This window comes from Hesperophylax consimilis, chromosome 23 (assembly GCF_061612785.1).
Source record: "Hesperophylax consimilis isolate HC1 chromosome 23, BYU_Hcon_1.0, whole genome shotgun sequence".
Classification (NCBI taxonomy): domain Eukaryota; kingdom Metazoa; phylum Arthropoda; class Insecta; order Trichoptera; family Limnephilidae; genus Hesperophylax; species Hesperophylax consimilis.
The window spans coordinates 20,633,115-20,657,676 of NC_142858.1; the positions used below are offsets into that span (position 1 = coordinate 20,633,115).

General features: G+C 36.0%; 1 protein-coding gene across 1 annotated transcript in view; it reads right to left on the bottom strand.

Moving 5' to 3' along the window:
• The window catches only part of fry (microtubule binding protein furry), a 94,247-nt gene that overhangs the window by 47,167 nt on the left and 22,518 nt on the right, over positions 1–24,562 (bottom strand). Inside the window, exons 6-20 of the mRNA XM_089645876.1 lie at positions 23,825–23,948; positions 21,926–22,147; positions 21,575–21,809; positions 20,675–21,480; positions 20,382–20,593; positions 18,817–19,013; positions 16,882–17,080; positions 16,429–16,605; positions 4,454–4,624; positions 3,480–3,629; positions 3,093–3,256; positions 2,610–2,779; positions 1,763–1,873; positions 1,237–1,391; positions 307–470 (exon numbers count right to left, since the gene is read on the bottom strand). Coding sequence (XP_089502002.1) covers positions 307–470; positions 1,237–1,391; positions 1,763–1,873; positions 2,610–2,779; positions 3,093–3,256; positions 3,480–3,629; positions 4,454–4,624; positions 16,429–16,605; positions 16,882–17,080; positions 18,817–19,013; positions 20,382–20,593; positions 20,675–21,480; positions 21,575–21,809; positions 21,926–22,147; positions 23,825–23,948 — 3,257 coding nt within the window. The remainder of the gene's footprint in view (positions 1–306; positions 471–1,236; positions 1,392–1,762; positions 1,874–2,609; positions 2,780–3,092; positions 3,257–3,479; positions 3,630–4,453; positions 4,625–16,428; positions 16,606–16,881; positions 17,081–18,816; positions 19,014–20,381; positions 20,594–20,674; positions 21,481–21,574; positions 21,810–21,925; positions 22,148–23,824; positions 23,949–24,562) is intronic.

Genomic DNA, 24,562 nt, shown 5'->3' on the forward strand with positions numbered 1-24,562 from the left:
AAACTTTATCTTTAAATTTTAATATTTTTAATTGCAAATGTCGGTTTGTATTACTAAAATCTGATAGTCTTTCATTTGCTTTCAAAAACAGCATTTTATTTTGAAATATCTTAAAAATTTGAAATTGAATGCTAAGCGGGAATATTTTTTCGGGGCATGAGGGGTTATTCAAAAGTTAGACAGTATTATTTTATTTCATAGATGAAACTACACTTGAACACATGCAAGAATTTAAGTACAAATTCAAACATCTCTATCCTTTGTCTTCCCATCCACAACATCAGATGACTTTAATTTGTAACTCACCAGCTTGATCTCCATCAGCCGGCAGTGGGTTGACATTGCCAAAGAAGCGCTTGTCCAGCAATTGCAGCAACTGCAGTGCTGCCTCGTGGACGCGGTCGCGCGGGCAGCCAGTGCACATGAGCGTCACGTTGATGACGGCCGTGTAGTGGTCGCACGGATACTCCCTGCAAGACAATTAGAATTATAACAATCATATTGCATAATATTCATATCAGGCATCAGACTTTTCTTAATTTCAGTCTTCAAGGGCCCGAATATTTCATTGAAACACAAGAATTTAAAGAATTCAATGTACAAACAATTCTGAGAAATTCTGAACTATGTACCCAATTAGAGATCTAACACCAATGTAATAATTAATAAAATCAGCTAAAAGAATTTTAGATGACAAATATGATTTAAGATTTTCACGGCCAAAAGTATTTTTGTTATTTGTTTTTGGGGTGTTATGCCGTGTTACGCTAACTAATTCTTTAGCCAACGTTTCGGACATCATTGCAGTGTCCATCATCAGGGCAGATGTGTTATTTGAGGTTGTGTTAAAATGTGAGCTTATGTATGAGGTTGTGATACCGTGTTGCCAGTTCCAACCCTCTGAGCTAACATTAACGTATCATTTTTTATTTAAAGTGGTTTTCTTAGTTTGGTGTCCGAAACGTTGGCTAAAGAAGGAGTTAGCGCAACACAGCATAACACCCCAAAAACAAATAGCAAAAATTTAGCTGACAACATTCTTTATGAAATTTTTAATCAGCTGCCCTGATTTACGAGGTACATTTAATTGTAAAAATACAAAAAAATGTATAACTTGCTCATTCCCCGATAAGCACTTAGATTTAATCATCTGGATAATAACGATAATTGCAAAATTGATTTATTATTTTATCACAAATAAATAGAAATATATTGTAATAATGAACAATAAGTTACTTGGTACTGAAGATGGTGGCGAGGGCGAGAAAGGCCCCATCAGCTACGCGCGGCTCACCGGTGTAACACTTGTCAATGACCCAATCCAGCAGCGGACCAATGTCCACATTCATATCCAACAGGAGCACAACGGTCTCCTTTCCCAGTTCGTAGATCTGAAATAGTTTCCAGGTTAATATTAACTAACTAATTAACTAGGTGGTACATAGAGAGAATTAACCACTACAGAATGCACTCTCGATACAAATTCCTCGCTTCATACATGTACGTACAAACAATAACCCAAATCAAGTATTTTATTTAGCTGACTGTGCCATGTATTCCTAGGCTTTCTCACTTCTTCTACCATTCACTTTGGAACCATCTAAGTTTTATAATTTTGTTCATTATGCTGATATTAACTCAACATTTTTCAGACACAGTTACTGATTGTTGCTCTGTCACACAAGCTGTTAAATCGGAATAGTTAACATTATGCAGAGTCTACTATAAATGGTTGTAAAAAATGTGACTTTATAATGCATACCTTTTCATCTTCTGAAGCAAGCAGCTGATGCAGCCACGGGTAGAACAGGCCATCCTCACTCAACCCATTGGGGGCGAAGCAAGGTCCACAATACAGCAGAGCGCTCATAGCCTGAAATAATGAGAATTATAAATATATAATCTGATACAATATGATTAGCTGACTATGCCTCAACAATCAAGGAACTGAAAGCCAAATTAAGGCTGTTTAGTGCATTTTTCGCCCGTCACGGATGTCCCGGTATTATAGAGGATAATAAAATATGAAAATATTATTATCATTTTATGATTTCACAACCATTAGTATTAAGCTGGTTCTCATTTGGGATTGTTGCAGCACACTATTTTTAAGTATTACAATAATAAATTTATGACACATTTAAGTATTCTTCATGCTATTTACTTTTAGTGTTAATTTTAAATAAGAACAGTAATATGAAAATAATTATATATGAGAAAAGTAATAAGAAAATGGCATTTAATATAGTATATTTAAAGTTGGACACAATCCGCCTCGCTAAGCGAACCTGTAATCAGGCCGAGTTTTTAGAAAATTATTTAATACATTTTGTCTACGTATAAAAATAGCACATTAGTTCCTACATAACAATATAAGTGCAATACAGCGGTAGAATCATTTGTAAAAAATGTTCAGGAGGAACAAAAATTATCTACGGATATACGCGCTCTTGCTTGCTTAACTACTGGGGATTTGTTCATTGACTTTAACTAAGTACAACCAATCAATGTGGCTTGCGCTGTTCAACTGAAAATGCCTAAATGTACTTTGAAAATATTGGTACATACACGGTATTGAACTAGCATGGACGATAAGTGGTTGTATTCACCTGTAAGGCTGCGAACTGCAGAGTCTTGTCCGTGTCGAGAGGAACAGGGGGCACGAGGGGAGGGGACACCAGAGTACCCAGCGCCTTACCAAAGTGACCCGACCAACCGGCAAATAGCTGGAACAGGTTTTTCCGCAAGTCCTTCTTCAGCAAGTTCATATACTTTTCCACTGTAAAGAAACAAACACATTGACATATAGATTACCATAATACTAGTGAAGCTCAAAAAAAAAAAAAATAAGGGAAATGATTTGCTTATGTCATCTTTGGGAATGCTGTATGGAGGGTCTTATTGAAGAAAGGAAGGAGTGAATTGGGTCTTGAAGAGACCGGCATACCATTATATGGCCGAGCTGTTGAACACAAGAAAATTCATATAAACGGCCCGTTATCGTGTTTCTGCAATCCCGGAGAAAAGTATTTAGCAGGATTTCATGTACAGGACAGATCAAATTTTCGACACTTATGGATGTATGAACTCACAGGGGAAACTCTTGATTATCTTCTTGACGAAATGGCAGAAGATCAGTTTGATCTCTTGCACGGCCGGCGCATCTTTCTCCGTTTCTGCCTCGAGGCACAGCCGCGCCCCGTCAATGTACTCCACGAAGGACGGATGCAGCGAGCCGTTCTCCAGGACATTGGGACTGGAACATAAATTGCAACACATACATGATCAATACCTAAGAGAAATGCACTGTTATTGGGAAAGACTGAAAATAAAAAAAATATATTGTAACGGAAGCAGTAGCTAAAATACAAGTTCTCAATATGTAGTTATTTTGATAAAGGCAATTTAGTAAAATCTTCTCGTTGAAGATGATTCAGAATTAGTTAGTGAAATAATAAAATTACAATGTGTATGCATACCTGCTTGCAAAGGTACCGTTCTCCGCAATAATCTGCAGAACTCTTCCCAGATGCAGTCGAAGCGCATCCCTTCTTCGACGTCGCCTCATGTTCTCCTGCTTTCTATCCACGGCTTCACGAATCAACCCAATCAACTCTTCCATGAGATCTCTGCAAAGGAATGCATTGAATCGATTCTGTTTCAACTGATTTTATATAATAAAAGTTGGAGAAAGGACTCCTTGTGGAACACACAAAGTGTGTGGAAGATAAGCAACATCCGCTTTTAAAGGGAAGATATTAATTACTTCCAGATACACAAATATGAGTTCACAAAGGAGCCAACTATGTAATGTTATCACATTGTTCTTGCAATTACTCTGCAACATAATTAACAATGACAAGTTTGTAATTGAATAAAAACTGCAGCTTTTAACCCCTCAGGCTAATTTGTTCACTTTTGGGAACAGCTCATATGGCCTCATAGAAATAGTTGTGTCTCTTTTACCGTCACGGTAAGAAATATGATCTAAACACTGTTAGAAAAAGAAAATACCAAATTCAAAAACATTTTTTCCTTTTCAAATACTTAAACCCTCTGTCAGAATATGCCAGAGACCTGAGGGGTTCGCTTTCAAAAACTAAAAGAATAGCTCAAGTCTAGTTCAGTTATTGTATTTTAGATAAGTTTTTTTTTTCTTTATTTAGTTTTTCTTTTAATTATTTCTTAATATTTTCTCATCATACTTGTAATCACAATTTTACAATTGTGTATTTTGTACCTTCTTTACAATGGATTACATCTATTTACTGTCAGTATCTCCTGTATAATACAGATATTCTCCTATGTACACTGCATCATGTATCACTTCTATGCAAAAGCCTTTTTAGGCGTATATATAAATAAATAAATAAAAAGAAATCTTTGCTGAAAAAAAAAAATTGTCAGCAAACATACTTCGCCAGCTGCCTAGCAGAGAAAATAATAAACTCACTTGAGGGCATCTGAGTTGACATGTCCAATGGCGTGCACCGCCACGTCTCGGACGTCAGATAGCTCGCACTTCAGCAGTGGCACGGCGAGCTTATAGAGAGCGCACGGTGAAGCACCGCCACCAGGTGACTTGCTGTCGCTGCGCTCGCCACTGAGGCTATCGGGCGAGGAACTGGAACACACGGCAAGACTCATCAGATCATCATTGTCACTCGGCTGTCATCTCAATGTGTCTACACGGCATGTTGCATGGAACGTGCACATGATTTAATGCAGGTGGAATCTAAACCTTACTCTCATGATAGTAATATGGATGGATATTAAATTTAACTATTTCCTGGTTATCATCCCATGAACATAATTAATTTTATATGTTAACTTTAATGTTTAATTTTATGTGTTTAACTCTTTTAAATCAGAGTGAAATTTGTTTTTAATATGTTTGAAATCTTTGAAATATAAGTTATTAACTAGAATGGTCAAGTAATGCTTAATCAACTTCTAAACTTCCCTGAAAAAGACATCCGTGAGGGTAAGTCATTGGATTTTTTCTCCAGGAAAAGGTTAAAAATGAAACAATATTGTGTTTATGGATTTGAAATGAAGCTAAACCAACTAAATTACAGGACATTGAACAACTGGGCCTTGTTTGCTTCTAGTATGTTCAACGTGGTACATGTAACTAAATGAAGTCGAGTTCACAACAGTGCACCGTGCACAGCGAGATATAGTATTGAATATCATGGAAATTACAAAATCACCTACCTAAGCCAACCAATCAATCAGCCAACTTCTGGAATTCATTCGTTTTCCTGTTGATTCCAACAAATTTTCATTAAAAAATGATCCCTTTACTAAGCCAATGGGATACGGAACTGATTTGTACCTACATAACACTACATGAGCATGCAAAACTTAACAAGTGAGTTAAAAGTATCTACATGCATCTGTATTAGTCATGCAAATTAAGATTAATGGCAGAAAGTGATAAGACATGCGCTTACCTGGTGCGCTTGTGTTGCTTGTCCTTGCGGCCATATGACAGTGGCAGCGTGAAACGGCCCGTGGAGGAGCTCTGCAGACTGAGGTTCTCCAGCGAGGTACTCAGCGAGCTGCCCGGGTTGGTTCTGTTCTCCAGCCAAGCCTCGGGGTTCTCGCTTGTTGTGCCACTGAACGTGTGTGCATGCAAAATGTCTCAACACATATACCTACTATCTACCAAATACCAGTCTCCCTACAGACTCTGCCGACATTCACTTCCACACATTTCACCTCTGAGACCCAGAGTTGTGGTAGAACAATGCAACCTCGGAAGTTTAAAAAAAAAAATTAAGTATTTTTTCCGTTTTGCAAGCACCCTGTGGAGGTTTTCTACGATAAAAACCTTAGGATTAAGTAGATACAACAGTCGTTCTGTGTTCTTGACCATAGTTTCAATGAATGGAGAAAAAAAAGACGAATTTAAAATGGAATATTGTTTTAATGGACAAATTTGTCTGACTTTAGGTTTCAAATAACTTGTATATAAAAAAAAAAAAATCATTGGCCATAGACATATAAGAAAAACAAGTTGTGTTTTCATAAAGAATTATAAGCATTGTTCAATATTGTTCATTGTTATCACTGTAGGAATTAATTTGGGTCTCAGAAGGTTTTATTAATTGATGTTTAATTTCAAACTGTTAAAGCAATATTTCATTTTCATCAATTTAGTGACTAATGTTGACAAATCAATTATAATTGTACTTAACAGTTTATGAAAAATGACATCAATCATAAAATTGAAAAAAATGTTCTTATTCTCAATGTAATACTTACATATTATATATTAAGTAATAATCAGAATATTATTGTACTTTATTGTTGAAGCATATCCATATATTTATAATACTAATAAAGCATACATTCAATAAAACATGGCTTCACTTTAACTGTTCACGTAATTAATAACTAGCACAGACTCGTGAAAAATTATGGGATATTATAATTGTACGATTTGTGAGACTGAAAGTATTTATAGAATATCATTGCGGTTCAAAAACAAATATTGTCAAATTTCTTTGAAAATTTGGTGAGTAACTGTCAAAAGATGCACAACTATATTCACTAGCTTTTATTGACGAGTACCGCCATCTTTGCGTTGAGGTCGGAAACTTTTCAGACCACCCTCGTAATTAGAAAATACACCTTTATTCCTTTAATTTATTATCAATGATTGATTGTTTTAAAGATTTCGATGCATTATAACTATCATCACCTGGTTCAAAGCTTCCAAGAAAAATAGCCCTAAATTGTGTATCTTTTTAACACTAGTTTGTGCGTGCTGTACCTACTACCTACCGCTTGTAAAAATTGCACTCTTCATAAATAACTGGCGGGATTATTATGTTTTCGCCTGTAAAATATTACTTATCACAAACCAGTGATGCACATCATGCGGCCCCATTCTTGCAGCTAATCTAAATATTTGGGGTAATTTTTGAAAACCCTGACTGAGAATATTTTTTTATAGAGTTTTGGTTAATTTACACTGCATTTCCTAAAGAACCAAATTTGAAGAATCAGTTTGCATAAAAAAATGAAATTCAAAAAAATCAACAGAAACCTTTAACCCCCCCCCTCAACAAAAGAAAGAAAAAAATCCCCTTGTAGGTCGCGGCCCATTTGAAAAATAAGCAAAGCGGCCCCTCTGGTGAAAGAGCTGTGCATCACTGTCATAAATTTACCCCCCTGCAGGGTTGTAAGTACTCATAACCAGGTACCTTCATATTTATTGGTATTTAAAACAAAATTGACGATGAGTCGTAGTACAAAACAAGACGTAAAAAGGTAACAAATTTTCGAAGCTCAAATTTCGCATGACTTTTGCAGATTTTATGACAATTTTACATTGTGATTCACAATAGTACTGGGCGTTGACGATAATTCCATCCAACGCCAACGCCGTTATCGTTGACGATTTTCAACTGTTGAAAATAACGTCGACATTGACGCAACTATAATTTATTATTTATAGTGATTTATTAACTCATATGACTATTTTTTGCTCCGTACCTGATGAATCCTCATTCATCACAATTATTTACAAGAATCTATTAAATTTCACAATTTATTCACGTGTTTATTTATACTAGTGAAGTCAATCTTCATTAAAACTTTAAAAAATATTAGTATGCACTTTGTTATCTTCACTTTATTGTTAGTAACAAACGTTTAAATATAATTTTATTAGGTCAGAGTATATTTTTGTAGGTATTGTGTTACTATATACTATTATAATTAATATTATAAATAAATAAAACCTTATAAATTTATCTGGTCATTGAATTAAATGCTATTTTCACTTTGTAAGTACAATCAAACCAAACGTTCAAGAGATTGAAACGACACTAACTAACATAAACAAACAAAAAAAGAGATCATAATCGTATTAAGGAATCCCCTTACCGTGTGATTCCCGGGTCATTGCTTTATTATGTCTCCTACGCCCCGCGTCCCACACATTAACAACAATCCCGTAATAACGTTGGAAGTTTGGCTTGTTGGTGTTGAAAATATAATTAGTCCTTTTGTAAAAATAATATCATTATTTTGCTTGTCACCGATAAATTTACTTGACACTTGGCGCTACACTTGGCGGCCCTGTCGAATGGGAACATTCTAAAGACGTTTAGTAGTTGGGTACATAACCGAAAAATCATTTCAAATTAGGCATAATATAATTCACAAAGTGAAATCTTTTGATCCTTTTTATATATCAGGCGTCAACCGCCAATACTGTCGAAATATTAGGTACATTATAATACGAATAATAACCAACGACCTGCGTTGGAAGTTTGCTTGCCATTGATACATTTGATTGTCTGTTGGCGCTAGTCATCGGCTGTTTTGGATGGGAAAATCCAAAAAAAACGTCTAGTAGGAGTTGCATAACCAAAAGACCATTTTAAATTTCACGTAATGTCACTTAGGAAGTGTAAACACTTCACCCTTTTTATTTATTAGGCGTCAATACATCTTAAACAATAGGTATCGTGGACTCGTTATTTTGATACAGTTCTAGTTCACATAGCCGACTATCTTACACTGGTAGTGCCATAAAAATATGAACCCGATATTTAAACATAAGAAATTCACATATCAATTATAAATTATTATTAATTTATTAATGATCATAGGTAGGTACCTATTTACAAATCAGTTCAAATTTTGAAAATGACACTTAAATTCAAAACAAATTTGAGTTCAGTTAATGTGAAAAATTTCAAGCAGGAATAACTGTTAAACTCATATTCTCGGCACGTTTTGCTTCAAATCAAATTGCAATCAGCTGTCAAGCATAACAGTTATGCTTGTCAGTTGATTGATTTGATCACAATTTCACTAAAAGTTGAAACAGGCAGAGAATCGGCATTTAAAAGGAACTATTAAAATGTAAAAATTAAAAATGGCTCTATTCAACAAACGTGATGGAATTCGAAAAACTACAAAACTAAGATTTATACTACTGACCTTTCAAATAAGTGCAAGCGTTTGCTGGAAATGGGTTTAATTTGTACGCCCCATGAATTTTATAATTTATTCGTTTTAATTACAAGCCGAGCATTCTTTCAATCGAGATAAATATAAAGATTAACAATATGTCATCTATGACCGAAGACACATACAGGGTTTTCCAATAAGAGGTGTCATTTTGAATAGCATGCTATTTTGGTAGATGTTACTTTTGGAGCTGTCATTTTTTGACATTTGACAAGTAGAAACTACGCCATTAATAAAAATGGAACGATACACGCTTCAACAACGCATTGAAATGCAAATCATCTTGAGTGCCCATTTCCTCCTCGGTGGCTTTGTCAACAAGCAAAATTGTCGCATCTGGGGCTCGGAAAACCCAAGAGCTATTGTTGAAAAGCCTCTCTATCCTCAACGTGTGACTGTTTGGTGCGGTTTATGGTCCGGCGGAGTCATTGGACCTTACTTTTTCGAAAATGAGGCTGGAGCAACAGTTACGGTGAATGGATTGCGCTATCGAGAGATGATTAATGATTTTTTATGGCCGGAATTGGATGGTATTGATCTGGACAACGTTTACTTTCAACAAGACTGCGCTGCGTGCCACACAAGCAACGAAACCATCGATCTTTTACGATTGAATATCAAAATAACACCTCTTATTGGAAAACCCTGTATATTATTTTCTGTCAAATGTGATGCGAGCCAAAGAATATTCATTATTTGATCAATGTCAAGGGCCAAATCGATCTCACTTTCGTTCAATATATGAAAAGGATACGATAATGTATTTCGTAAACTTATGAATTATTTATAGAATAACTTAAATATCTAATTCAGTACCGACATAACGGTCACCATTGTTCCATCAATATATGGTAGTCGGGGGATTTAGAAATATGTAATCTGTAACCATTTTTTAAATAAAATCTTCCCCAGTGCAGTTTCAAACAGCATATAAAATGTTGATAAATAAATGTTTTGAATTTTATTGACTGAAAAAATGGAATGTAAGATGCAAAAATCTAAAGTGGAAGGGCAGAAGTCAGCAATAAACAACTCTTTACAAAATAACTATTGAAAAAAAAAAAACTAAATATGAACATTTGTTAAAATAATGAACCTGGAAATTACCTATATTACTAACCATAAACCCTAAAGCAAAAGTGGAAAAATTTCCTTTTTCCATATTTGAGACTGACAATTCGTGGTAGAATTTAATTATAATTATACAGGGTGTCGGGAGGTGATAGAAGATAATACATGATGATAGAAGTAAAAAAAAAAATACAGTGTGTGGCAAGCCTACGCACGACGGAAGTGAAACTTTTAGTATTCTTCTCTCTCTCTTTTCATTTCATTCTCTCTTTTTTTCTGTCTATTGACATATTTAAAAGTAGAATGTGATAAAAAAAAAAAAAGTTATAAAAATATGGGATTCGAACCAGGGTCCTGCATAACGAGTGTCGAACGCTCTGCCTCTAGACCGCGAGGAGAGGTATCTCGCGCGACGAGAACCGCGTATACAACGTGTACTCCTCAATTGACTTGTCCCGGACAAATTTTCGTTTTCAAACACGGCAAATGAATAATATCACATAACGTCTCGTTAACGCTTTATATAGGGTCGAATCGAAGATATATCGGCAGTGTGAAGTCATATCTGTCGTTTTTCAAAATATTTCCGTATATTTGTCCGTTTTGGAAAAGATCTATCGTGTTTTAACAGTCTCATACCCGTATGGAGTCTGAATTTGAAAAACATTTCCAAATTTTGAAGAACTCACTTACGGCTGTGTTTTTTACTAAAAAAACTTGTCACGCACGTCTGCGAGGGTAATTAGTCGCGTTATCGGCCTTGATTAGTAATTTTAATGATTCAAAATAAAAATAATTAATCAAAATACCCCGAGCGACTCTACCGGCTCGATTTGTAAGCTATATTTCGACCAAAATATCATATAGTCAAAATATTTAAAAGTCGCAGTACGAGAGCATTTTATCACTTTTCCTCGTACATATTAAAAAAATCACAAAAAGAAAAAAAAATATTAATCAAAGCGGGGATCGAACCTCGGTTCTTCACGACGACAGTAGGGCGCTCTGCCTCTAGACCGCGAAGCTAAGTTTGGAGAGTGACCTAAACTAGGTATATAATATTAGCTAGGCTCCTATAGCGAAATGATCACGGTTTTTCGTGACGGTCATGAGTCGGTTTTACTCCGGTCCTCGAAATTGCATGACGCACGTAAAGAAGTTTGATAATTGTAAACTCTAATAATTGTAAACTCATTTCGTTTGACGTGGTTAATTTGTTCCCTAATGTTCCCATTGGGGAAAGTAAATGTTTAATATCAGACTTATTAAATACTTCTAATTTATCCAAAGACTTTATAAATGATCTCACGTCGTTATTTAATATGTGCCTAAGTCAAAACTATTTCCTATTTAATAATGTAATATATCAGCAAAAAGAAGGTTTACCTATGGGTGCTCCCACTAGCCCTTTGATTGCCGATATATTCATGAATAACTTGGAGAGTAAAATACTTGCCGGTAACTCACCACTTATAAAAAAGGTCTTTCTGCGGAAAAGATATGTCGATGACATATTTTGTATATGGACAGGCACGGAACGTCAACTAAATTCCTTCCTCAACCTTATAAATTCTTATCATAAACATATTAAATTTACATTAGAGATAGGCATTAATTCATCCTTAAACTTCCCAGACCTATCCTTATCTCACCTTACAATTATTAATGCCTATTCTCTATTATTATTTATATATGTACACTAATTGTTTTCTTTTAATATATTGTTGTTTCATTTTGGTTTTACTTTCTATCTCCCTCTGTATGTATATATAATGACACATTTTGTATTATTGATTAGTTTAATTTTGTACCCTGACGATGCTCGAGTGTAGCGAAACCGGTCGGTCTTAAAATTAATAAAAATTCGTGGTTTTAAACAAAAAATATTGTTTTTATTTCATTAAAGAAGTTTCACTTCAAAAAAAATTTTAGAACTTTTTTGCCTAAAAACTACCTTAAAACATTGGAATTTCGAAAAAAAGTTATTTTAATTTTTCTAAAATCAACTAAAATCACCCCCAAGTTAGCACATTTTACCCGAGACATTGTATATTGAAAGGATTTTAAACTATCTCCACTTAAATATGATTTAAGATTTTCACGGCCAAAAGTATTTTTGTTATATGTTTTTGGGGTGTTATGCCGTGTTGCGCTAACTCCTTCTTTAGCCAACATTTCGGACAACATTGCAGTGTCCATCATCAGGGCAGATGTGTTATTTTTAAAATAACACATCTGCCCTGATGATGGACACTGCAATGTTGTCCGAAACGTTGGCTAAAGAAGGAGTTAGCGCAACACGGCATAACACCCCAAAAACATATAACAAAAATATCTCCACTTATTTTATTTTTTTACTATTATTGGTTTCAGTTTATAATAGCCATCTTCAGACATCATTCATCTTGTCTGGGCCAGTCTGAAGATGGCTATAATAAGTTGAAACCGGTAATAGTAAAAAAATAAAATAAGTGGAAAAAGTTTTAAGTATACAGTCAAACTTGGTTATAATGAGCACGACTGGACCGACTAAATTTGCTCCTTATAGCCGTTAATTATTATATCCAAAATTGGTTATATAAAAGTTGTAAGTACCTACCTACCTGCTTCTACTATCAATATATTCGCCAAAGTACAGTATATTTTCAAAATACGAGTAGGTATTTACCTATTAAAAATAAATTAGAAAAATAAACTTATTTTACTCAAATTTATTATCATGATTGTTTTAAAGATTTCACTTTCATGCTTCTCAATTTCCTCTACATAACAACCAACGCATTATAACTATCATCACCTGGTTCATGGCTTCCAACAAAAAATCACTAAATCGACTTATTATCACTAGCTTGTGCGTACTGTACCTACCGCTTGTAAAATCGCACTTGTCATAAATAACTAGCTTGTGGGATTGTTTTGGTTTCCGCCCACTTCGCTGTAGAGAAAAATCTAAATGTTTGGCGAAACTCTTGAAAACCCTGACTGAGACATTTGTTTTAAGGAGTTTTGGTTAATTTACACTGAATTTCCTAAAGGAACCAAAATTGAAGAACCGATTTGCATAAAAAAAATATCAAAGTAAACCTTAACTCTTGAATTTCAGCGAAACGAAAAAAAAATTGTTTGTAGGTCGCGGCCCGTTTGAAAAATAGCCAAAGCTGAAAAAGTTGTACATCTCTATCACAAATTTACCCCGTGCAGGGATGTAGGTACTCGTAACTAGGTACCTTTATAAACATATTTATTGGTTTTTAAAACAAAATTGACGATGAGTTGTAATACAAAAGAAGTCGTAAAAAGGGAACAAAATTGCCAAGCTCAAATTTCGCATGACTTTTGAGCAGATTTTATGACAATTTTACATTGCGCGATGGATGGTTCACATATCCGACAATCTTACACAGGTAGTGCCATAAATATATTAATCCGTCCCTAACGGGATAGGAAATTCCCGCCCCTTTGTTTGTTACTACTTACTCCGGGAATAATTATTGAATAAATTTTTTTATATTTTCAGACCTGTCGACCAATTCATGTACTCAGAAATTGTTATGACAAAATTATTTGCTCGGTATATCAGTGAATCGACCTCGTTATAACAGTCAACAAATATATGAAGATAAACTTGAACTAAAATAACGTTTTGTAATTACTCATTATAGCCGTGAACTCGTTATAAACCAAGTTTGACTGTATTACAAAAATTTATTATTGAGAACAACGCATTTTAACTGTTTATGGAGTGAAAATAATCATGCGCAAGCTATTTCTAATTATTTAGTAATGGATTGTAGACCACATGTGGCATATTCCTTTAAGATTGACACACAATCTATCTGTATGAATAAAAATGTAAATGTTCGTTTGTTCAAAAACTTAAATCTCCGAAAGTTCTTCACCTATTGCTTTGAAATTTTGACACAACGTTGCGTTAGAATATTTGTGTGTTTTTATATATCTATATTAAATATATGTCACCTGCTACAGGTAAAAACATACTTTTCTTGAAAAACAGTGCCATCTGTTGGACGTAAAAGCAACACGCACTATTGTTTCTCTATCTGCACAGACAGACTGAGCCACATCAACACGTGGCGGGGTTTTATTTTTTTATATTAACTCCACACAGGAGGCCCTGAAGAAAATAATTTCCCTCAGGGCCTATGTCATCTTTGGGGATGCTGTGTGGGGGGTCTTTTTGTGGAGATGAAGGAGTGAACATGGGTCTTGAAGAGTCCCATGTTGTAGGAGGGAGGAAACACAGAGGCCGGCAGCTCGTTCCACAGCCGAGCTGTTGAACTTAAGAACGAATCGTAGAAGCGACCCGTTCTCATGTGACAAATGTCAACCGTGTACAAATGTTGGGCGCGCGTTTGGCGTGTATCCCGACTACGCACCGGTGCCGAAGGGATCATAGACGCTAGTTCCTCAGAGCATCTTCCATTGTAATACCGATAGAACAAGGACAGCATACCTACCTGAGGCCTGTGCTCTAAAGATTGCAGTCCGTTTGTTAAGATTGGGGAATCTATCAAACGGACCGCCCGTTTCTGCACAGAGTCAAGGGTTTTTTCAGGTATTTTGGGGCTCCAGACCAGAGATGGCTGCCAAATTCGACAGTAGGGCGCACTTGCGATTTGTACAGGGTGAGCAGTTGTGTACTATTAAAGTATCTGCGGGCCCTGTACAGTACGCCCAGCTTCTGAGAGGCCAACTTTACTCTGGCTTCGATGGAGCACCCGTACCTGAGCTGGTCACTTATAGTTACACCAAGCATATCAATGGAAGGCCTGTTCAGAAGATTGCTTCCGTTGAAGGAGACTGAACGAGTACAGATAGTTTTAAAATAAAATAACAAATAACGAACTAAAGTGCATTCAAAAGCACAAACTGTCGAAATCGCACAAGTGCCTTTTGGAAATTTGGTCATACATAATAAAAAACATGTTTACATTTTTACAAACTGTTAGCTGAGTCATAAGTCACGTGTAACCAAATATGGTAAGGGGAAGAAATAAAATTAATTGAATTTAAATTGAAACTTAGTTGAAGTTTCTTATTTCAATTTAAAGACAATACCTTTTTCGTTTTTATTTGTGAAATGGTTCCTGGAGTCGATATAATAATAAGTCAGTCTTTCATCCATGAGAGGATTAGGAGTGGAAGTTATAAAATATAATAATAATAAAATATAATAATATTTTAATCAAAACATAAAGCAGGACAACAAATAATACAGAAGCAATACTTGTGAATGTACCATAGAACAATTTAGTTAACAAAGTCTTCAGTGTTCAAAATTCTCCCTTTTCTGGTGGTCCGGACATTTGGAATATGTGGCTAAGGACATTTGGAAAACTACCATCAATTAATCACATTCATTTCAAATATTCACCTTCTCCTTGAGGCATCCAACGCTCATGGGCTAAACCGGATCAAGTAAGGTTCCACCATATCACATTAAAAGTGTTATTCTGTTAGTTTGTAGACGTGCATGTTAGTATTATCAAATATCCTATAATATAATAATACTTCCAACTTCTGACATTTCCCATATGTTCTGATGGTAACCTGCTACACTAGCGCCTCCTAGCAGCTAGAGTTGTTGATATTGCCACTATTTCACTGGAGTTGGACGTATTATTCATATTATAGGGTATTTGGTATTATCAACAATAATTTGGTTTATTAACAATCATTATTACATTTTAGTACCAGGTCTTCACTTTATTTATCTTGTAACATGATATTGCAAAGTTTAACCTTTTTCTAACGTGTTGAGTTTAATTTTAATGTTTGTAGTAATCTGAAAGAATTGGAATTCTCTAATAATTGTAATACTAGTATAAAATCATTTAATTTATGAAAGCAGTTTCATAATATATTGAAATTCTTTCTTAAATTTTCGGTGATCAAACTCAATATTTTGTAATTTTAAAACTTCTTGTTAGGTGTGCTTACACCTCATTAAGTTTATAGAACATATCATTCATAAAGTGGATCAAAGGGCTGCTTGCTAATTATGTGGGCTGGAGTAAAAGAGTTAAAAGTAAGATTTGCTACTCTCTGGGTTAGTAAAACAAACAATAGATATAATAAAGCCAACCAACCATAAATAAGCCAAACCAAATACAACAGTAGGTAGGTAGGTACATCTACAAAACACCAAAATACGTACAAACTATGAAACACAACATCGTTCTACGGGACACATAAAGACAGAATTGACAGTAGTTTATGCGTACATATATAGGAATATGTAAAATTAATAGAAACCGCAGTGAAAACATTGACAAGTTGTTGTGTCAATGTAATTATGCATTATAGTTGTGAATCCAAGTCATTGCTAGTTTGAGGACATACCTGAGACTGAGGTCGGGGCTGGCGCAACGCACCACGGAGCTAGGAGTGGCCGGCACCACACGGAATGCCAGAGTGAGGTAGTTCTTCCACACATGCATGTACATGTCGCGTTCGTTTGCGGGTTTGCGCGGCGCCGTGGCACTGCGCAGGAGGGAGGCGCGATTGTCGCTCACGGGCCTGTGGACAAACAGAACAAAAACAGTCAAGCCGGACATTTTACAATTCTAATCGGGCCATTTGAATACTACGGTGGGTGAGACATATATTATGATAAGTTTCTCTTATATTGCTCAATATTGCTCACAAAAACATTGCTGATACAGCTAGACTTGAGAAAAATTCAGTATTAAAATGTATGAAATTATTTTTGCAATTCTCGTAATTGAAAAGTGGCCTAATTCGAAAAAATCATGACACAAAAATTAAAAAAAAAAACATTGACATATGACTTACGTGGGATCGATGACCACATATAGTGCGTTGATGCGCGCATACAAAATGGGCCAGGCGTGGTGCACAGCTGTGGGGCAAGTGGCAGGCACACGGTTACGGTGCATGAGCCCAAACAGCAGCGTTCCCCATGGGTCGGCGCCCAGCGCGCCCACCGTGCCGCTGATGCTGCTGTTCTTTCCGTTGTTCTCATCATACATCCCTACAAACAAAGTCACAATGAAATAACTGTTATTTTCAACTTAAGAACCGTTCAGCTATTCAGACTATGCCACTTCCAAATGAACCAGTTAGTTGTAACCAACACGGCCTACTGTTATAACCTACTGTACAAAGATATTAGACCAAACTCAGAAAACTTACTATGCCTGACGATGGGATTCTATTATATAAATTTGAAAAAAACAAACATTTTATCAACATGGAAAATTGATGAAGAGTTAAAAAAAAAAATTATTGTCTTGACATTAATAAGTTTGCGGTGTCAGATAAAATTCCACCAATTTTTCTAAAACAATGCCCAAAAGCACCAGCACATCATCTTACTACACTCTTTAACCTTTTGAACGCGTTAATTTGCTCCGTTTTATCTATACCCGTACGCGGTACATATTTTCAAATACCTATGCACGCAATTAAATGTCAAATTATAGCATTCTGGCATGATTTATTGGACTATATAGACAGAACAGATTATTCTCCACAATATGATAACAAATCCTCGTGTGTCAACACTCTTGGATGTTTATAAAAACAAAATCATAAAATTTCATACAAAGACGTACCGTATCTTTTGAATGTGGTCCCGCCATTCGCTCGGCGTGTGTGTAATTAGGCCACTGCGTTGATAGACACAAGTGGAACACCATGAGCACTTATCATTTTTTGTTATGAAAACTTTTTCTAAAACTGGACACGTAAATTTTATGTCACAAAATAATAACAAAATTGAACTAACGCCATCCGTTGACAAAATCGTAAACTATGGCACTCGAAGGCGCAAAGAGGCTCACTTGATTATCGATGTTTTTAAATGAAACACAATTTTATTTTCGAGAAATTCTTGTAGATGTCAGCATCGTGATAGTTCTACAAATGTTCAAGCGAGCGGGAAATAAATTTATGTCAAAAGACCGCTGGAATATCGGCATTCAAAGTTTCCGTATCAACTGTTGATACGGCCGCGTGTGAGTATGGACTTTTTGCCGTAACAACAGTTGATACGGCCGCGTGCAAAGAGTTAATAACCTAACCAAATATATCCTTATGTAGTTGGTGTTATAGATTAAAAAAAAAATCAACATGGATTTGTAAAAGGTGGGTCAACAACCACAAATTTGCTTCTATTTCAAAATTACATTAACAATGCATTTATTTTAAAAAATCAAGTCAACAAATTTCACAAAGGTATTTGATAAAATATTGCATAAAAATTACTTTTTCACAAACTAAAATTGCTAATTTGGATTTGTAAAGGTGAAAACGACTAAATCTAAAGAATTCTACACATTTAGCAAAAATGGTATGTTTATATTTAATAATAAAATTTGAAAGCGAATTTCACCACCTTTCAAAACGGTTTTTAATTATGGGATGTGTTTAGAATCACCCCATTTATTTGGTATTATTGCAAAGCGGAAATACCTCGACCTTCTGATAAAATATGCCAGAGGCCTTAGGGATTAAAGTGATTTTTCACAAAAACAATGCCACAAATTATCCAATAAACTAGTAATTCTGTGAACAGTAGACCTCGCTTCCATCAAAGTACGTTTCTAATTTTCTGTTATTTAATAACATCAAAACCAAAATCTCCTCTGAAATTATTAGATTTGTAAATAGGTACTTAAATACTTAATTATTATAAACCATTAATATTTTCAAAAAAGAAATCACACGATTTGTTCAACTAGTAACTAGTCATATTGAAATAATCACCTGGTGTCCAGACGGTGTGTGTGCGGTCGCAGAACCATTGCAGGTCGAGCTGCGAGGCGGCCGCCAGTGCCTGCTTCTCCACGGGCGGCAGCAGCGGTAGGCAGTGCTCAGCCAGCAGAGGGCAGCATGCGTCCATGGCGTCCACCACACTCGATTCCTCAAGGCTGCCCAGCTTCTCCAAAAGCAACTTGGCCTCCCTGAAATCAACATGCAGCGTAAATACATAGCAAATTTGGGATTTTTTAAGTATGCTGAACTAAAATTCAGAGTTCCGAAAGTATTACTAGTGCCCCTATCTAAATAGTACTTTGGGCAATGGACAATGGAAAATTTGCTATTGAGCCTGGTCTAGAACATATCTAAGTATTTGTAATTTTTTAATTTCAATTACTTATTATCAGTGGCGGTTCGTGGTTTTTTTAACAGGGGGTTCAGAAATTCAAGAGAAGATAAACATATCTAATTAAAATTTACTTACTGTTGTCCTACGTCAAATAGTCGAATACGGCAGCAGTCACACAACTTAAATAAAGTTAGTGGGAGGGGTACCTACATATTATTGTTTTTAAATCACTTTACCTAGACACAATTATTAGATAATGAGAAAAGTTTTATAGGAATTAAATTGTTTAATGTTTTTATAGCACTCAATGTAGGTACGTTGCTAATTATTATTGTTTTTTAGAGAAGAATAATTTCGTAGAATATATAATAGATATTTTAAAACATCAAAAAAACAAATAAAGGTGGCACGAAATAAATTTAAAAATAGGTAGTAGATTTACAAATGCCATAAGCAAACGGTTGGAGAAATGCAGAAACAAGAAAACAAAAATATGTACAAAAATGACTACAAAGTTAAATACCATAATATAACATAAAAAAATAACACTTAACTTGCATCCCTATGGTTCAAAGGTTAAACGTCGGCCGCGAAGTTCTCGGGTTTCTTCGGTTACATTCGTCAATGTTCGGAGGTCACGTGATATCACAACGCGTGTTCGGCGCACACAATTTGTCTTATTTTTGCAAAGAAAGACCAAATTTTGTATATATCACCGTCATAGGGTCTGTACCGGCTAAGATTATTTTGTATGGAGAGTTTGGCGCGGATTTTAACTCGCACAAATTTGGAATAGGCATCGTATTTTTCGGTGGCGCGGGTTTTGAAGGCGAAATTTTAATAGCGTGCTATCTATAATGTGCTTATATTATTATAAAACAAGGATGTTTTATTTTCTCATATTTTTAATGGGGGTTCGCCGCACAAACGCACTTTAGAGAAAACCGCCACTGCTTATTATGGTATAAATATCTCTATCAGACAAATTAAAGAAGGAGAAGATAGCATGAAAATAAAATAAATAAATGTTATATTATTCTATCGACATACCATTTTCTTGACTTGATGAAATAAACTGCGATTTTTTTAGTAGCTAGAAGTGGGACTATATGGGTGATGGGACAATTGTTGGGAACTCGATATTTGTGAGTGCAAGCATGATTGCGATAACTTTAAGTCCAAAAAAAACAAATAAGAATAATGCCAAGGAAGCAAAATCGACCTCAGGATATGAACAGCCAGCTTCCTGGGGTACAGGCGGCACTGGCACAGCATGGCGATGGCCAGCGCCTCCACTATGCGCACCACGGAGGCCGAGGGCTCGGGAACTGCAGGGGCCACGCCGACTGCCAAGGGAGCCACGCTATTCTTCCAGCTCGTCACCAGCTGCAGCAGCATGCGCAATCCATTGTCCACTAGTTGGGGAAATGTATCCTGGAATGAAACATAAAAGTCACAACACTGAGGGCTAGTGCATACATATTTAAATATTACCTTTATAAGAATAATAGATACCTGCACTTCTTTGGCCAAGAACTGGGTAAATCCCCCTAGAACATCTTGTCTCCAATCAGGAAAATCTACAACTAGAGTCTGAAGGCTTTGATACGCGAGTCCTCTCAACTCCTCGTCCATGTGCACCGTCAGACGAGACAGCATTTCCACCAGTTCTACCCCACTCATCCCATCCGGAATCAGCCGCGGCACAGCGGCCACACAAGTGCGGAATAGATCAATCCGTGGCTTCCTGTCGCCTGTGTTTATTTCCTGCTCTTTGGTGATGTTCTGTGTGTTGGTCATGATGAGAGGTCGGCCGTAGTGCAGATCCAGAGCTCTCAGGATGTCAACGAGGATTCTTCTGACATACGGGAAGTAAGCGCTCATTCCGATGGAACGGGCAGTTTCATCAGTTAGCACCTTGTTGAGGAATGTCTTCTTCACCCGCAGAGTGTTTCCTGAAGGCATGGTGCCCGTGGTGCGGGGCATGGGGGGTTCTCCTTCTTTCTGCTGCAGACTGTCCGCCACCACCAGAAAGGCTCGTAGGCCTATGGACATCCTCTCTGGAGTCAAAATCATCTTGATGGGTCGACCCACCATCAGAAGATCAAACACTATTTCGCGCATAGCAAAGTCCAGTCTCTCTTGAGCGATGAATTGAATAATCTTTACAAAAATGTTCAAGGGAGTATCTCTAGGGACAACACCCTTTGATCCCTTAGGAAACAAAGAGTTGACGATGCTCTGCAAGCGGGACTGTGTTGCGGAATTGCTTTCACATTTGATCCTTATCATGTAAACCCACAAAAGGCGGTAGAGGGACTCTGAAACAAAACATACAATTATAGAAAAAAAGGTATGCAGTGGTGGATAGATAGATAAATATGTGAATCTGGTGGTTGGGGTTAGTGAGATTACCTAGAGCCACTCTGCACATCTTAGGGTCCCTGTTCTTCAGGTTGTGGAGGCACATGGCGAGGAAGTAGTACCAGTTGGCGAGGAAGAATGTCTTCTGGGAGACACACAGCAGGCAGGTCACCAGTGGGAACAAGGCCAGCCGGTGCTTGGACTTGATGCTGTAGTCCACAGTCTGGCTGTACAGCATCTCAACAAAGTTCTTTAAACATGGGACGTTGACTTCATTCTTCACCGACTAGAAAAAAAAATATAATGCAAAATTAGTACTTTATTCTTCTTGTGTCTATTTTAACTTGATGCCGTTTGAAACAGAAAGGTGACATTATAAATCAACCAGTCCAAGATACTTACAGCAGCAACTGGAACCAATATCTCAACGAAGAGTCCAGCGAGGGCGTGCTTTACATCTTTGTCTTTGACGTCCAGGAAGTACTGGGCGCACTCTTGTAGAAACTGGAATGATGCCTCAAATTCTTCTATGGGCACCATTTTAACACGGAAGAATTTCATTCCCATTAGGAGCGAGATAATACTTTGAGTGGTGTGTGTTGAAGGCTCCCGGCTCTTGAGTTCCTGGAAACATGAAGTGTTGTTAGTGTGCCCAGTAAGATTAAAACTATTTATAACTGATAAAACCCAGAGGCGGACCGAGCTAGAGGTGGCTAGACTCCGCGGAGGAGGATTGCGGCAGGACAGGAAGGACGCAGGACTTTTAAAGATATTTTTTTAATTGTATATTGAGTAAGTTGACATAACATTTTACTTCTATAAAATTAATATGTACATGATAACATTTCGTTATTTATGAAATTATATTTTTGCAGAAAAATTACATTTTTTTTAAATACAATTCATTCTTCAGACTTTCAGGCATTTCATTTTACGTCTTTAATCCTTTATACATTAAGCAATTCTGTGATGCTGTTTTTCTCATAGGGGCAATCTAATTCTATTAACATTTCTGGTTTCATAATTATGAATATTTTTTATTAAATACTATTTCTTCCTTAAAGTATTAAGGCAATTTGTTATTCATAATTTTATGAATAAAAATTAACTCAGACTCTGGATATTTAAATATGTGATTCCTTTCAGTTGGTTGCTTTTTATAAAAACAGATTTCTTCTGAATTCTTTCTTTTGAATTTCCTCTTATACACTGGACATTCAAAGCTCCTTAATATTAGAATCTCTAACTTGCTCTTAGTAATGATACAATTATTACACTTTTCTGTTCCTTAACCTTGCATTCTTCACTTCTATGACCACCTGTACATTTGGGACATGTAAAGGAGTCTTTTTTACATTCAGTCCCTTTACGGTTGACACCGTAGCATTTATAACAGCGTTTAATGTCAAATGCATCAAATACTCTGACCCTTTCCCATTCTATATTTATTTTGTGCATTTTTACTATTTTTCCATGTGTTTGTGCATCTACATCCAAATATATTGTGTATTCTTATACTGTTTTTGATTTATTGTTTCCAATTGCGGATACTTCTATTTTTACAGTGATTTTACTTCTGTCAAAAACTTTTTGAGAGTTAAAATGCAATTTATTCATTTAAGATAAACGAGAAACTTATAATTTCAATAGATTTGTCAACCTTTTCTTCGTACAACGATGTATTATTTAAATATGTTTAAACACTATTATAGCAAGTTTTTACTTCATATTAAAGATAACATTATTTTTATGTTCACTGTTCAAAGATTTCATAGATATAGGACTGGAGGCGAGTTGTGTGGGGCCGCAGACTTTGGAGAATATTTGTGGAGGAGGCCAAATCCCACCCTGGGATGTTGCACCATAATGATGATAACAACTAGGCATCCATTATAATATGCACTATCAACATGTTGAAATATGCACTATTAAAATGTCGAAAAATGCACTATCAATGCAAAAATACATGCCTAAATTAAAAGATAAAACAGGAATATACCTTTTGGAACTCAGTTCTTTGGCAAATTTTGATTGTGAATAAAAATAAACAGTTTATGAAAAAATCATTTCAAGAGAACAGGTTCCAAAAATAACATGTTTCCTCAGAAAAGACAAAAACTGTATTATATATTTGTCATTGTATATTATGAAGAATAAAATAGCTGAACTAAGCACTAATGATAATGAAAACTCAAATATGCACCAACAACAACTAAAAATTCTCAAATATGCATAACGCATACTCAAATGCACGTATGTAATCAAATTCTAATACCAAAAAACAAAAAGATTATGAAGTACCTTCAACTCAGCCGTAAACCTTTTGCGAACCGCCATGAACCTAGACTGGGCCAAGACCCCAATGACTTCAGCATACAGATCAGCGATTATGTGAATGTTGGCTGCATTGGGACTGGATTGAATGCTAGAAACAGAGTACCAAATAAAGGATTTAAACACAAGTTGAAATATTACTTTTTTTTTTTTTTTTCGCTATTCAGTGTTTTTATTGGTTTTTACAGTTTTTAGGTGTGTTAAAACCACCAAGCTAGGCACATGCCCGTGTTATGGTGGTTGATTAAATATACAGTACAAAAAATAATATATCAAGTATGAAATATAGAAGAAATTAAAATAATATCAAAAGTGTGGCGTCGAGAATAATCCATTGAATAATTAATAATAAACCGCTCGACCTACTTAGGTACGTACTCGCTGCCGAAATCAAAACAAAGCAACCTACCTGTTTCAAGTATCTACTCGCGACAATACTATCGCGCTATCAGTCTTACACATTACGAGAACTCGCCAGAAGGAACGAGTCTGCCGCCTATGCATAATATACTGTGCGAGTGCCTAGGATTTAGTTGCCATCCACCTACCTACTGCCGCCGTCGGCCGTGTAGTATAAATATGCCCGACGCAGCGAGTCAGTCAGTCAGTTAGTTACCTACCAGCCGTCAGTCTACGAGGCTCAACGAGTGATCGCCCGCGCTCTTCTTACTAGCGCGAAAGACAACGTACCCGGTTTCGCCCGTA